We start from the raw sequence: 15,951 nt of genomic DNA, 5'->3' as shown, positions 1-15,951 counted from the left end.
AAAGTGCTCTGTATCCTTTTGAGGCCCGCTCGGACTATGTCAGGAAAAGCCCTTCCAGCTCAGCTGGTCTGATCCATGCCTGGGCTCGCTTGCTGCTGGCAGTACCTTTCTCCTCTCTCGATTGTCTTTCTCCTCTGTGTATCTACTTTTTTATTCTATTTTTTACTTACAGAACCCGGTGTTGGAGTGATCCTTCTTGCCTTTAATTCATCATCGTCGCTACGGTAATATCAAACCGGAGTGGCTTTCTTGCCGAGATACCTTTTCCACATGGAGGCTTTCATCTAGCTGTAGTGTACTAGACCTAACCATAGACAGGGCCGTGCTTTGGTATCATGATGATATATACAAACTTGAATTCTGGGCTGCCCTTACGCTGAGCTATCTACAGTAGTAAGCGGCTAAATGTATAAAACGGTATAGAAATGCCCATCGTTATAGAAATGAAGCACTGCCCAATGCTCTTCCAAACCCAACACATATAGAGAAGTAGAACAATATGTGCTCGACGAGATAAGTAAATATCCCCTCAACGCTGCAAAAGCAACTCTTTATTCCTCTCCCAGAAAACCCTACAATCCGTATGCCCCCAATGTTCCGTCCACCACTCCCCAAAACTATCATTCACACCCCCCTCATCAATCCTCAACACTCGCTCATCTCTTTTCAATGCACAAAGCGCACAAGAATGCGACGCTCTAATTGCACCATCCTCCCCCTTTGCCAAAACAACTTTCAACGCACCCGGATCAGCAACAACAGGAACAGCCTTCTGCCCTACACCCTGAACAACAGCATTAAATAACGCCGAGCGCTCCCGCCACAATGTAAGCACCTCAACTGCATCTTGTGACTCCTTCACATCTTCATGCTTGTTCACTGTGCTCAGCTTCATACCACCAGATTTCCCAGCTGGTCCGATACGCATACTTTGGCTTAGGATTGTGTCGCGTTTCCAGCGTAGACTTCGGCCTGCTATTATGCGTGCTGCTGTTGCTAAGGTTGATGTGATCTTTGAGGCGGCTTCTTCTTTTTTAGTCGTTGGTGTTGTTCGAGGTTGAGCTTGTAGGGCTTCTTTTTGGAGATTGGCCAGGATTTCGACTAGTAGGGAAAGAAGAACTGATGGTGGTGGGATATTGGTTGGTCGGACTGTTGGTGGTGATGCTGGGGTTGAAGATGTGAAGCTGCGGGGATCTGGAGATGGAGATGGAGATGGAGCTGATAGCTTAGGTTTTGATATTGTGTTTTGTTTGGATGAGACCGAAACTGGTTTTGGTTTTGGTGCTGGTCCGTCGGAAAAGTCGCCCCAGTCTTCGTATTCATCGTCCCATTTTGGTTCTTGGGGGGCTAGGTTTATTTTCTTGCTGGGTGTTGGCTTCTTTGGTCTTGGAGCGGGCTTTGTTGTATGTTGAAGTTGACTTGGAGGGGGCTTGGAGGCTGCATCGGTAAATTCGCCCCAGTCTCCGAAAGAATCATCATCCCATGTTGGCTCTTGGGGAGTTTTGCTATATGTTGAAGGTTTGTTGGGAGAAATATGTGATCTTTGGGTGGCTGGTGCTGGGTCTTCTAATGACAGCGAGTCCAATAGGTCTATTTGGGCGGCATGATGTTGGATCGTTGGAGGAGGAGGCCTATGTAGAATGGTTTCAGAAGGGTGTTCCCTTTGATTGGTTTCAGGCGTCGATTCTGATTCTGGCGCTTCAAAATCACCCCAGTCATCGTCTGTGTCCTGAGCGGGTTTATCGGTTTCGGCGTCGAACAGCACATCGCTATTATCTTGTCGGGGTAAGTTGAAGAATTCGAAGCCGGGAGGCTGTCGCGAAGTCGGTAGTGGAACGGAAGTCGCAGGGATTGATTGAGTCTGTTGATTATCTCCAGATAGCGACGAAAAGAAGCCATCATCGATTTGTCTTTGGTTGGGTATTGAGGAGTTTGTTTGCGATCGCCCAACTTTGGAGTTGCCTACAGAGCTTTGCGCAGGCTCCGGGTCCTGGCCGAAAGCTGCGAACAAGTCGGCAGACATTTTATATGCGTATTATAGATATGAGTATCATAGAGGGTATTGCCTGGAATTGAGTCGGTAGGAAGACAGGTAAGGTCCCAGCACTGCTGTCCTGTGGATGTAGATCGGGGTTGGAGTTCGGAGATGCGGTCATGTTCCCGGGAGAGCGCGATAAGAGGTGCGGATTACATTATTATCGCTTCCCCTCATCCATGTATCTTAACCTCTTCCACTACCCCCAAAACAACAATCGCACATGAAATGAGAACCATTGAGGAAACTAGGTATTTACTTTCAATCTTGCTTTAAAATAAAACCACTACTAAACCTCTTCATAGAAAGAGATGGGAAATCCTCTTCCTCGGCAATGATACATCCTCCGATCTCCAAAAGGCGCTCCGGGCCGCACAAGGTGGAAAGCTGTGCAACGACGGGCTAAGGTCGATTTGCTGGAAGGTCCGTGGACATTTACCGGTTTGATATGAAGTACGGTACTCATTCCGCGTCCAGGTATTTCTGCTCTTCGAGGGTCTAGAACGCGAGGAATGGTTACAGAAGCTCGACGAGTCTCGAGAGGCATACAAAGCTCTCCGTGATCATTTTCTGAAGTATATTGAACATCCAGATGACTTGGAGTCAAGTGTCGATCCGCTGGCGGACGATGAGCAGGTATATCTTCCTCACAACATTGCCTGCTACATTTTGAGTATCGAAACATCTTTATCTGACCGACTTTTGTTTGAATAGTCTCCATGGCAAACCCTGCGAAATGACGAGAATTTACGAGCCGAGATATCGCAGGACGTTGATCGATGCTTACAAGAAAACGTCTTCTTCCAAGAGCCGGCGACGAAAGCTAAATTAACCGACGTCTTGTTTGTATACTCTAAACTTAACCCTGATGTCGGGTATAGACAGGGGATGCACGAATTGTTAGCACCCTTGCTTTGGGTGGTGGATCAGGATTCAGTTGCAAAGCCAGAAGAAAGCTTAAAAACCCCAGCTGGTGATAATGACGACACTCTGATGTTAAATATCCTCGACCCGGAGTTTGTGGAGCATGATTCATTTACATTGTTTCTTTCCGTTATGCAGACGGCACGCGTATATTACGAGCACGGTGAAACTAAAACTGCGGATGGCCAAGTCGACGTGATCCCGATTGTCAGTCGGTGCCAGTATCTCCATACCGAGGCTTTGATGATCATCGATCATGAACTGGCAGAGCACTTACAAGCAGTGGATGTTCTGCCACAGATATTTCTGACGTGAGTGTTTTTGATTCAAATACCGCTGTGGATGTTTAGGGCTAACCGCTAGCAAAGTCGATGGATGCGACTTCTCTTTGGAAGAGAATTTCCGTTTGACGAAGTCTTAATGATGTGGGATCTGCTATTTGCGCATGGGCTACGGTCTGATCTTGTCGACTTTACATGCATCGCAATGTTACTTCGGATTCGCTGGGAATGTAAGGCATCAAAATTAAAGATCTCACTATTTGCAAGGTTGGCTAATATAACCCCCCACAGTGCTGAAGGCAGATTACTCGGGCGCCCTATCAATGCTTCTGCGCTACCCTTCGCCTCAGCCACATGCGCCCCACCAATTTGTGCATGATGCCCTTTACCTAGAACAGAACCCTACAGCGGAGCGAGGTAGTGCTATCATTACGAAGTACTCAGGCAAAGCCCCGGAATCCTCCAACCGACACAGTCAATTTGGACTACGACCACCTAGGAGAGCCTACCTTTGGGAGGATTTCAAGAATCGCAGCGATAGCAGCTCTTCCGCCTCTTCCCCGGCTAGAAACAGCCCCAAGAGCCTCGAATCCCTATTTCAAGACGTTTCCCAAGGAATCCAACGCCGCACCGAGTCATGGGGCGTGGCCAAAGCGGTCCGGGGAGCTGTCACGGAGGCTAGGAAGAACATGCAAACGATGAATTACGAGCCGGGAACACGGCTAACTGCTGCAAATTACAAACATCGGCCCTTGGCGAGTGTATCAAACGCGCCTTCCAAGCCGTCACCCACAGAGCTTGGACTAGAGATGAAGATCGACCAGCTGGAAGAAAGAAACAAGGCGCTTTCTAATGCACTAGGCGAGGCATTAGGGGAGCTTCGAATTCAACTTTCGAAAGATCCCGACGCAAGACCCGATGACTCCATTGAGAAGGCATTGGCCCGAGTTGAGTCGGTCCAACGCTGCCTTGAAGACCCCTCGCTTCCCGTAGTTTCCGCATCTCCTGGGGCGATCGTAGATACCGAGTCGACTGAGCCACCGACAGATTTGAAAGCAGCCAGCCCAGTCGAAGTGGCGCAGGACGATCAAGATCAGCAGGGCACATCTTTCAACGCGGATGCGCGCGGGCCGAGCGTCGAAAGTGGAACCTCCAAACCTGTCAGCGCTGCCACCATTCGCACGACAAACACCGGGCAGGCCGACGGTGAGCAAGCAAAGAAGTCCATTGTGCGGCCATCCCTGTCCGATGCAGGGTTCTCCTGGATGGTTGAAGGCAGCCGGAATGTCTCTAGCTTTGTCAGTTCTATTTCGATGCCCCCAGAGGAGACTCGGCAGCACGACAACCATGCACGGAATAAAGGCAATCCGCTCTTCGGGAATGGAGACGAAAAAACACAAGCAGACGCCGAGCCTGATGAATTAGCGCTACACAGTCTTCAAGGCACTCCAGGTCCGCTGTAAGGGGTGGTTAATGATTCATCCCGAACTCGACCAGGAGCCCGGCGCTTCCCCCCTCTCTGATCGTTTCCCGTGGATTATATTATTTGGTTCGTCATTTGGCCGAGATAGAAGACATGGAGGTGACCCATCTTCAGGCCACGATAGCGGTGGGGAAATTATGTGTGCCACTGTTCCACCGGAACTCCCGGTCAAGCATCTAAAGTACAGAAACTTGCATAATTCTAATATTGAGCCAAGCATCCTGATCTTGACTATTGGATTCGTAGTGTAATGAGGCGCACAGAATATTGGAGGCATCATATGTATTTGGTCGTCATGTTAGCGAAAGCCCAATGCATCAGCGGCTTTTTTAGTCTCATCAAGGTGCATTGAGTGGGGGTAAAGTAGTTGATTTGCTACTGTATAGCTGGTTGTCGAGTTCTCATAGTCTCAAGATGGATAGGATTGACATTCCAAGACCCTCTATTGAACAACCGGACTCTTTACTAGGTTCTTTTCATTCTGTTTAATTTCATAGTCCCATCTTTAGCTACCCCTCTCCCCTCAAAGGCCTGTTTTTTTTCTTCTTCTTCTGAACAAGAAGTTTGAAGGCCCCTCCCACATGGGCCAACTCCCGTGCCGATCGGTCGATCTGAAATTCCTTTCCCCTTCACTTCGAACCCTTTAAACGTTCTTTATATGAGTTTATTCTTGTTCTCTATGCTTTATCTGGGTTTTACACGCTTGAACTTTAGTTAAAAGGTTCATTCAAGTGCCGAGCTCTTCTCCCCATCCTACTATTACATCACCCGCCCCTTTCTCGTTGCTCCCCACTAAACTCTCCTCGAAACCCCCGCTGTATCCTGACCGTTTTTCCGTTTCCCTCTCTTTCCCACTTTTTTCTTTCTTCTTTCTTTTTTCTTTCTTTCTTTCTTTCTTTTTTCTTTCTCTCTTTCTCCTGGACCTCTCGCATTTCTCACCTGCACTAGCCCGTGCCTTCGATCGTCGCATGCCGGGCGTGTTACGAGGCAGTCGCCCTCTGCTCGCCCGCTGACTCGAGCGAATGACTTCCATGTCGATTCGACCTTGAGCCTCCTTGATTCTCTTGGGGAGAAATCCAGCCTCCCCCGAAAGCATGGGGTCAGCATATAATCCCGATGGTGAGTTCCTGTTCTTGTTTCACATGCCACGGGCCTCTTTGCTTGAAGAGTGGGGTTCGGCAGCAAGGGACGCGATGAAGGTGGGACGTGAATTAGGACGACGAAAAGCAGCAGCAAAGCAGATCGGAAAAAAAATGGGGGGGAAATAAAAAAAGGCCACATCGGAGGAATCAAGAACCCGAATGATTCTCTCACGAGTGTCCTCGGAGTTGAGGAAAGGGAAACACACTTTTTGCTTTCCTTCTTTTCTTCGCATGTGCTGAATACTAGCACATCCCTCTTTATCACGGGGTGGGAGAGTCACGTTGGGGGAGAAGAGCCCGTGGAGTCAAAAACGGTCTTGATAAACAATCGAAGCCCGCTGATCTTTATATCTTCCTGCAGGCGATCCCAGTCCTTTGTCGTCACCTTTGGGTCCCCTTTCTGAGTCCCCCGAATCGGAGTCGGGCTTTCAGAAACTTACCATACAAACGACCGGGCAGACCTTAAGAAGCTCCGCCGACAGCATATCCTCAGGTTATGACCCTCTTTCAAGGTCCGCCAATTTACTTCACCCCCATTCACAAAGAATAAAGTGAATGTGTCTCAAAAGATAGGAAGACCAAGCAACTAACCCTTTCCACCGTCTCTTTCCAACAGATCCCCGTTATTCGAGAGCGAACATGGACTTGGTCCGTCAGGGCTGGATCGCATACGCCAGCAACCTTCACGAGTTCTGACCTTACCGAACTTGTCGACGTCGTCTTTAACTCCCATGAACGTACCCCGTCCACCTCCATCTATGCGCTCCAGCTCATCTTCGAGAGCTCATACCGGTCGCATGTCTACGAGCCAGAACACGGGGGAGTTAGAAGACCTGCATCGATTCCCGTTGGAATCATTACATTCCTTTTCTTTCGCTCAACAATCGGAGGAACTATTACATTCGCGACAAAATATTCTCAAAAGATCGATCGACTTCATGCGCGACCGAATGGGATGGGCCGCCAGTAGCGCGGCGATCGCCAATGCGCAAGCCAACATGACCGGAGACTCGGATATCCAAAGTATGATGGACCTTTTGACTCGGGCCAATGTCCTGGACGAAGAGAGCGGCAACTACGGAGGAGGACCCATCACCGGACCTGCGGAGGTCAATGGCCATAATATCTTTGAACGGGCCTTCTCTGACCACGGGTCGCCTCCGGTTAGTACTCGAGATTCGGCCCTAGAACCTCGGTCAGCATCCCAGGCTACGTCCGATAGCTCCCAGCTATTGAGTCCCATCGTTTCAAATGATCGTATTCCGCCATCCAGATTGGACCTGAAGTCAGCACCAGCGTCCAGGCGCGTAAGCTTAAAACGTACATACACGGATCTCAACTCTGCCTCGCTCAAAAACAAGCTGATGGAAACTCTAGCGCAACCCTACACTTCCTCGGATCCCTTTGCCTCTTTGGCTTCTTCAACCTCTGGATTGGGATTCCCGCTTCCCGCCTTGCATACCCACAGCAGCAAATGGACTCCAGCCTCCCAGGCCGTATTCCGGACCGAAGCCCAAGCACCTTGGACAATTATCGCCGCTAATGATCTTTCCTGCCTTGTATTTGGTGTGACTAAAAACGAAGTCCGTCGGCTTAGTATTCTAGAGGTTGTACAGAAAGAGCATAGACAGTGGCTTGAAGCTAAGCTTCGGGATCCTAGCACTGATGCCGCGGCTCGTACACCCCTTCAACCGGAAAGACCTAATATCCGTGCAGTAAACCCAAAGTTCCGCGGTCTGGGAAATGGGGTGACTGCGCAGCTGCTCAATAAGCCATCATCTCGTGAGAAATCTCGCAGAGCGCAGACCGACGATGGATATGGGTCCAGTACACGGAATCCCCGGAATGCCAATCATCCTGGTAACAAATCACGCGGTGTTTTGTTATGCGGCGATGTTGTGCCAATTGAAAAGCGCAATGGTACCAAAGGATCTGCTAGCGTGTGGGTGATGGAGAAACGTGGTGGCCTGATCTGGGTGCTAGAAGAAATCACGGAAAATGCAGCGTCTGTCGAGTGTGATGAATCTTGGAATATCGTGAATGTCAACGGTGACGTTGATAAGATCTGGGGTCCATCTGTAGTTCGCAATGGTCAGTCAATTACTGAGTTGTTACCTCGTCTGCCATCGGAGTCACTCGAAACCACGCCAGAGAAGGGGATACCCAAGATTGTGGAATTGAAATATTTCGCGGCCAATACAGCCGCAGGTGTCTGTATCCCAGTGACAGTCACCAACACCAACTTTGAAGGTCTTCGCACCGTACAAGTATCCAGTTTCCCACACGTCGCAGGCATGATGGTATTGTCATCCGCATCCCTTAATGTGATCAGTTCCAACTCTGTCTTCTCGTCTGCTCTTTTTGGCCAGGAGCGCCCGGAAGGACGACACATCACGGAGCTCATCCCGGGATTCGATGAAATATTGGATGTGTTAACCGAGGAGGACAACGTGCCATTGGTCGATGGGATCGTAATCCCCGAACACAGTTTCCGCCGGGCGCGTACGCTGTCTATTCTCCGGGATGGCAAAGCTAATGCTGCATCGGTTTTCACTGAGCCCAGTGGCTTATTGGCCAAACATCGAGATGGCTCAACCATCGTCGTTGATGTACAGCTTCGCGTAGTTAAGAGCGGAACCTTCTTCTCCAGAGAACAAGCTGAGAAGCTTCACGAGGAGCGATCAAGCGACTCGGAGGACAGCGATGATACTATCGCTGTGACAGAGTTGGTATATGCCTTATGGGTAACTTACTCACGGCAAATACATGCTGCTGGACCTGCAACCAACATCTCATCTTCCTCACTCCCCACTTCGCAGCCCAACTCTCCTCTTAGCCCAACCGCCACGACCGAAGACACTCTGACCCAGGATACAAATAAGAACTTTGTTGAAATCCATGCACCAAGCTCGAATCTCAGCCAACAGCTCAGTGAAGCTGCATCTGAGCCTCTTGCGGATCGTCCCTTACAGGCTGTCCCTGAAGTAAAGTCAGGCAATGGCACTAAAGAGTCTCCACCGAAGCGAACGATCAATGACTATGTGATCCTCGAAGAGATGGGTCAAGGCGCTTATGGCCAGGTGAAATTGGCACGACTTAAGAAGGCAGTGGGTGACGAGAAGATGGTCCTCAAATATGTCACTAAGAAACGGATTTTAGTGGATACATGGACTCGTGATCGACGATTAGGAACAGTGCCCCTGGAAATTCATGTTCTGGATTTCCTTCGTCGGGATGGGTATAGGCATCCTAACATCGTGGAGATGCAAGGCTTCTTTGAGGACAACATCAACTATTATATTGAAATGATTCCACATGGCCTTCCTGGTATGGATTTATTCGACTACATCGAGTTGAAGGCCAACATGGATGAATCAGAGTGTCGCAGTATCTTCAAACAGGTTGTGAGCGCTATTCATCACCTCCATACCAAGGCGCTGGTTGTACATCGCGATATCAAGGATGAAAATGTCATTCTTGATGGTGAGGGGCGAATCAAGTTGATTGACTTCGGAAGTGCTGCATATATCAAGAACGGTCCGTTTGACGTCTTTGTGGGTACTATTGGTATGTTTTACAGTCTCATTTGATCCCATTTTGCAATTACAGGCGCTGCTATGGCCTGGGATGTATTATGCATCTTTTTGATCTAAGCTAACTTCCTCATGTTCTACCTTTCCAGACTATGCTGCTCCAGAAGTTCTCCAGGGCAAATCATACCGAGGCAAAGAGCAGGACATCTGGGCACTAGGAATTCTGCTCTATACGATTGTCTACAAAGAGAATCCATTTTACAACGTCGATGAGATTCTCGATCACCCTCTTCGAATTCCATTCCTCCCCTTTTCCGAAGAATGCATTGACCTCGTGCGCAAGATGCTTGACCGTGACGTCGACAATCGTCTAACTATCACCGAAGTACTTGAACACCCATGGATGACAGAGGAGTAATCCTCCCCCACATCCTCATCACCTACCATTTTATTTTGTTATGACACCACAAAAAGACACGATACCCCATGATGTTTTGTTTTGCTTGATGACGGGCTGGGGAGATCTTGGGGGATTTTGGTTCTCTCTCCATCTTACTTTTTCCCTTTATACTTTTCGGGCCTGGGGTGGGTCTGTTGTCTCTTTGCACAAAAACATTCACCGGAAATGTTCCTGCATATGTCATGACTCTCTCAGCTTTCTTTTTGGGGGAAGCCTTTTGCATTGCACTTTTTTTCTCTATTCGATATCTCTTGGTTGTATCTAGACTTTCAAAGACCTCATGATGAACATGGCAGATAAAGAATTTATATATCCCTTGTGAAACGAGGCTTTTTTCCTTAGTATACTGTGTCTTCAAGATAGGCGAAACTTTCGCAAGATCTTATCTATCTTGTTCTTACAATGTTAAAATAAACAGTTATTTACCACTGCCAACAGTCAAATCAATTTGAAACACAAGTGCAAAATGAAACTCCAAAACTAGTCAAATAGGTGACTGAAAAAGTAAATTAAAGGCCAATATTTGAAGCAATTCACAATCAAACTTCCAAGGTTGAAGTTCATCATTCAAGTTCGCGTAGGGAATTTTCGGGTTTCTCTACTCCCATAGCCCCAAGATAAACCGTCCCTGAGCAAAATGAAAGATGCATGAGCTCGCCCCCAAAGCTCAAACGATTTAGAACCACATCTAATTGCTGTAAATAGGACATTGCAAGCTTCTTGATCTCAGAACATAGCCACTTTGTATACATTGAATTGGCGCAGAAATCCGGTAAGCTGCTGTTTCAAGAGTGGCACTGGAACTCAGTATATAGTAGTATACTGTACTAACAATATAACTAAGGGGAACTGTGCGGTTCTACCTCAATCAACAGGGAGCTCTATAAGCTTATGCAAGAAAGATTCGGCGATGCTTTTTCTAGTCTACCATCATGGGAAATTGGACCGGGAAGCCGATTCATGGACAAATTTCAAAAATTCAAATGCCCGTTTACAGGATTCGGCGGTCAAGGATTCATCAAATTGCACCTCGAGATGGCTATACCGGGACGCTCAAATCTAGAGTGGTACGATCAGAGAAACAACGTGCTGGTATCAAAGTGAGTTCTGTTTTGAATCACGTACTTCACTGTGCAAAACGACATGAAAAATAGGGCTAAATAATTCAGTGCCGATCTTAAAACGCTAATAGAACCCGCCATCCAGATGACCATTCAGACGTTGGCAAATCACATCAACAAAGCCAATTCAGTCAAACAACACGAGGTGATAAATGTAAGGGACTGGTCATATAGGCAAACTGATGTGGGAATGCTAAAACACTTCTAGAAAATTCTCCTTGTGGGGGGATTCTCCTTTTCGCCATACCTTCACCGCGAAGTGCAGCGTTGCTTCCCCAACATACCAGTCATTCAAAACAAGAAGTATGCGTACGTATATCATATTGTATTCATGAGATTCTGGCTGCAATTTAGCTAATGTATTTCACTAGTTCAACGGCAGTAACCCGTGGAGCTGTTCTCTGGGGCTCGGAGACATTCCAGCAGCAAAGCATGTTTAGTCCATGCCATTACGGATCTCGAAGATTCCTTCTAACTAACGAGGCATTCAACCCAAGAGGTTCTCTCGTTCATGCAGATTTCAACCTCGGAATTTCAACTGATCCAATTGAGTGGATGGTGAAGAAGGTTCAAGCTTCAGTTGATTAATTCCATTCCATGACACTGTTTCAATTGGTCTCTTATTTTTAGGGAGATCATATGAGGTTGGACGAACCTACTAGATGCCGTGGTTTGTTACTCCATGGCCAAGGAGACAGTCTCACCAAAACAATCGATATCTACAGCTCAGACAATGATCAGCCCCCTACCAACATTGGGGAACTATGTATGTTCATTGTTGACCGACCATTTCTCTCCCCGCAACTTTTGATTTTAGGACACTCTGACAGATGAAATGGCTTGCAGGTGCTAGAGATACTCACACGATGGTGCTCGACCTTTCTATGATCGATTTGAATAGTTACCAACTATCCGAGCAAGAGGGGCGTTATATGCGTCTGATTCAGTGCACGTTCTATGTCTAGCTGGGAAAGTCTAATGGGACTGTACACTTTGTTACCCTTTGTCAGGACCATCATCTCGCCCATTGGGAAATGAAGCCTGGGCTCATTTAACTATTATCATGGTGTAGTCATAGGGTTATCAAGATGGGAGCAAATAGTGGATGCAGGGAACATTTAATTGAACTATATTGTACATAGTAATTCCAATGTTTGTATGTCTTTTGCAATAGCTTCTAGGAATCGGAGTATAAGAATCCCAATGTTTCGTGGTTTTTTTGCAAGATTGAAAAGAAACATGTCTAATTAATGAATTTGCAGTGGAGCTCACTACTTCGTACTAGTCCTTTAGCCGTTAACTGCGTGTGGGGTCAGATTTGCCTCTGGTTCAACGGTCCACGGGTCTGGGCGACTCAGAGAAGTGGGGGGAATTCCAGACCGGGGAAATTCGAAGAATCTGTAATAATTTGAGTGTATTAGTATTATTCCGAGTACAGTATACTTTACTCCGAATGGCCCGTTGGTGTGTTCCAAGGTTCTTTTCCCCACAGGTCCTAGCGAGAGGCGACTGCACCAATAAACGGGGGAGATGTGAATTCCTTGGAGAAATTCGTTCCTGGATGGCTAGACCGACTTACGCCCGATACTACATCCTAATCTAATATCTATATCCCGTGCTAGACCTAACTAGTATATGTAGACATAATGGTCTAATTCTCCCGATGCTTTTGATCTTTAGTCTTTTCTCTAATTACCACGAGGCCTCGTCAGCCGATGAGATGCGTGGGTCCCACTGTCTGTGCCACGTTAAGACGCAATCCGAGACCCAAAGTGGGGAAAACATGCGATAAGCACCAAAGAGGAGGGGGAACATAGTACTAGAGGAATGAGAGACTTTGAGAGTAGCGAATAACGAATGTTAAGTGATTGACTTGGACCGAAGTGGCTGTTCATTGTTGCCCTGGTGGAGGGTGGTGGGGGTACTTGACAAATACAAGTGTGTTGGCTGGGATCTTCCTAGTAAAAACAGGTAGTCTTGATGTATTCGCATTCTTGTCCTTCTTGTCCTGCATTCCGCCTTTGACTCTCTCACCTGCCAACACCTTTTTTTTGTTTCTTGTCATTTGAACAATTCTATTTCGTCTCTTCCGTTTCTAGTTATTATTTCTACTGATTCTACTCCTACTTCTACTTCTTCGGGTTCTTCGGTACACTGAACGTCACTCATTGTCCCGTTGGTTGAGGCCGTGAAGTGCCACGGTTCTTACTTTGCCGTAATTCCCGGTTCAATATCCACGTCCTTCTCTCGTCTCAGCTCGTTCAGCCCTGATTGTTTGGCCTTTGTCTTCTTTCCCTTCTTCCTTCTTACCACGACGACAATCCTAGACACGAAAATTAAAACCAAAACACCAAAAACAAGAAGCAATCAACTCCTGTTGCTGAGACCCTTTCAACTATGATCGTCTAAGTACTTATCCGCAGAATCGAGCGCCTATTCGATTTGACCTTTATCGGTCTTCGGTCTTCTTCCTCCCAACTCGTCTACGAGTCCACTGCCCTCGATCGCAACATGGCTACCCCAACGACCGAGGGGATCCCCTCCCCCGAGATCTCGTCGGCCAGCCCAACTTCCTCAACGGGCCAAATTCCACTCGATCAATCTCCCAAATTGAAAGGCCGTCATAAATTACTCCAAAGTCTCCAGCGCATGTCATCTAGTCCGACGTTGCCCCGCCGCGGGCGATCGGCGTCAACCGGTTATCGGCGGGACCACACGGCGTCCTTATCGTGTGTCTCGTTATCGTCCTCCGCATACTACTCGCCCTGTCTAGGAAATGGCAGTTCGTCTCAATTATACGGAGGCCTGAATCCCCGACCGGCCACGCCTGGCTGCTCAGGCTCCCCAGCTGAGTTACTTGAAGAGAACCCTCGAATTCGAGTCGTGGGTACCGACTCCCCGCATGCCTCGCAATCTCGTACCGTACCATTGCCGATTGATATACGGCCGGCTTCTCGGGGCGATATTCTAGAAGGGCAGGTTACGGATATCGACGTCTCAGTGCCGGATACTGAAGATGTTCAAGATCCTCAGCCGAAAAGAATATTGGATTTCTGGGGCGATATGCCACAAGAGCTGAAGGTGGAGATTTTTCGTTATTTGACACCACAGGAGATTGTACGCTGCGCGTCTGTCTCCAAGAAGTGGAATGAAATGTGTTACGATGGGCAATTATGGTCCAAAGTGGACGCGGCCGAGTATTATCAGAAAATCCCCAGTGATGTCCTGGTCAAACTCATCACTTGCGGTGGTCCCTTCGTCCGTGACCTCAATTTGAGAGGATGTGTGCAGCTGCGCGACAAATGGTCCTCGGATGGAGAGCGAATCTCGGACCTATGCCGAAACGTTGTCAACTTTTCGCTGGAGGGTTGTAAAATCGAAAAGGCATCAATGCATTACTTCTTGCTGCGCAATTCCCGCTTGGAGTATATCAATGTCTCGGGATTGTCGAACGTCACAAATTCAGCAATGAGGATCATAGCACAGTCCTGTCCGCAGCTTGAGACCTTGAATGTATCATGGTGCCATGATGTGAGTTCCAAAGGACTTCGCAGAGTTATCCAGTCTTGTAAAAAGCTGAAAGACCTCCGAGCGAGTGAGATCAAGGCTTTTCATGATGAGGATCTCGCCATGGAGCTGTTTGAACGCAATACCTTGGAACGACTGGTCATGAGCCGCACGAATATTACCGACAAGAGCCTGCAGATTCTCATGCATGGCGTGAATCCCATGTTGGATGTTTTAACCGACCGTCCCATTGTGCCGCCTCGACGTTTAAAACATCTTGATCTGCATCATTGCCCTGATGTGACCGACGAGGGATTGCAGAGCCTCGCATTCAATGTTCCCGATTTAGAAGGCCTGCAGGTCTCCCAATGCCCCGAACTAAGCGACGATTCAGTCATTGATGTTATTCGAACTACACCTCGCCTCTCTCACTTGCAATTGGAGGATCTCGACCAACTCACAAATGCTACACTGGTCGAACTTGCCAAGTCTCCATGCGCCCAGAAAATTGAACACTTGAATATCAGTTACTGCGAAAGCCTCGGCGACACAGGAATGCTGCAGGTAATGAAGAGCTGTCCAAAGCTGCGCTATGTCGAGATGGACAACACTCGTGTCTCCGATTTAACTTTGATGGAAGCCAGCTTACGTGTTCGTCGAAGAGGTTACGGGGAAGATGTTCCCAAGGTCGGCCTTCGACTGGTTGTTTTCGACTGTGCGAACGTTACCTGGGCAGGTGTCAAAGAAGTCCTATCCAGTAATTGCCACCTTCCACGTAACCGAAAGCCTGTATCGGCGGTCGTGACAGTCACTCAAACATCGGATGCAGACTCATCCCCGACGACCACGACTTTTGTTACTCCTGCATCGACTCCATCTCCATCACCTGTGTACCCAAATGAGATCATTCAGCTCAAATGCTTCTATGGGTGGCAGATGACCGTTGATGAGCATAACAAACGCGTTTTACGAGGCGAGCTCGCATCAGCTAGCCGGTTAGATCGCAAATGGGCGGATTATATGATGGCTACCGAGGAAGCTGGCGCTGGTGGTGCTGGGGCACGACGCAGAAGACGTCGAGCCCGTGAAGCCGAGAGACTGTACAATGTTGATGACGACGACGACGATACTTATGGCGTCGGAGGTATCAATGGCACGGGTCGACGTCGGCGAGCTCAAAGTGGTGGTTGTTCCTTGATGTGAGACCGTCACTAATGCGTCACTAATGTTGTGCCTTTTCTCTTCACGGTGGTTCAGGCTTCCTGATGTGGTATTGTATTCCATCCAACTTTGGCTTGATGATACATCCACAATGGCCGCATTTTGTCTCCTTTCTTTCGGGTTGATTTATTATGGCGTTACATTTATCTATCTCGCAAGCGATGATGACTCGAAATCTTTTGGTCAGTGCTGGTCACTGGTATTCCTCTGAATCTTCTGGATCTCCGATTTTCCGACTTACGAG

The 15,951-nt window shown here is 48.0% G+C and overlaps 4 protein-coding genes across 4 annotated transcripts; 3 read left to right on the top strand and 1 right to left on the bottom strand.

Annotated features, from left to right (window-relative positions):
• Positions 1 to 529: 529 nt before the first annotated feature.
• Positions 530 to 2,023, bottom strand: N7478_003439 (uncharacterized protein; the record flags this gene model as incomplete). The annotated part of the gene is made up of 1 exon (XM_056919653.1): positions 530 to 2,023. One exon carries the CDS (start codon positions 2,021 to 2,023, stop codon positions 530 to 532), a length of 1,494 nt encoding a protein of 497 aa, XP_056782811.1.
• A 240-nt stretch (positions 2,024 to 2,263) lies between these two features.
• N7478_003438 (GTPase-activating protein GYP6) lies at positions 2,264 to 4,703 on the top strand (the record flags this gene model as incomplete). Its single annotated transcript, XM_056919652.1, has 6 exons — positions 2,264 to 2,286; positions 2,341 to 2,458; positions 2,513 to 2,671; positions 2,750 to 3,270; positions 3,328 to 3,470; positions 3,532 to 4,703. The coding sequence occupies 6 exons, from the start codon at positions 2,264 to 2,266 to the stop codon at positions 4,701 to 4,703; spliced, it is 2,136 nt and encodes a 711-aa protein (XP_056782810.1).
• A 1,114-nt stretch (positions 4,704 to 5,817) lies between these two features.
• Positions 5,818 to 9,816, top strand: N7478_003437 (serine/threonine-protein kinase; the record flags this gene model as incomplete). Its single annotated transcript, XM_056919651.1, has 4 exons — positions 5,818 to 5,842; positions 6,227 to 6,377; positions 6,482 to 9,432; positions 9,548 to 9,816. 4 exons carry the CDS (start codon positions 5,818 to 5,820, stop codon positions 9,814 to 9,816), a joined length of 3,396 nt encoding a protein of 1,131 aa, XP_056782809.1.
• A 3,674-nt stretch (positions 9,817 to 13,490) lies between these two features.
• On the top strand, positions 13,491 to 15,689 carry N7478_003436 (F-box domain protein; the record flags this gene model as incomplete). Its single annotated transcript, XM_056919650.1, has 1 exon — positions 13,491 to 15,689. One exon carries the CDS (start codon positions 13,491 to 13,493, stop codon positions 15,687 to 15,689), a length of 2,199 nt encoding a protein of 732 aa, XP_056782808.1.
• Between the last annotated feature and the right edge of the window lie 262 nt (positions 15,690 to 15,951).

Source organism: Penicillium angulare, assembly GCF_028827245.1.
Source record: "Penicillium angulare strain IBT 27051 chromosome Unknown utg000003l_segment0_segment0, whole genome shotgun sequence".
In the NCBI taxonomy this organism is placed as follows: domain Eukaryota; kingdom Fungi; phylum Ascomycota; class Eurotiomycetes; order Eurotiales; family Aspergillaceae; genus Penicillium; species Penicillium angulare.
The sequence above is the reverse complement of the archived record's forward strand: the minus strand, read 5'-3'. Positions and strand labels throughout refer to the sequence as shown.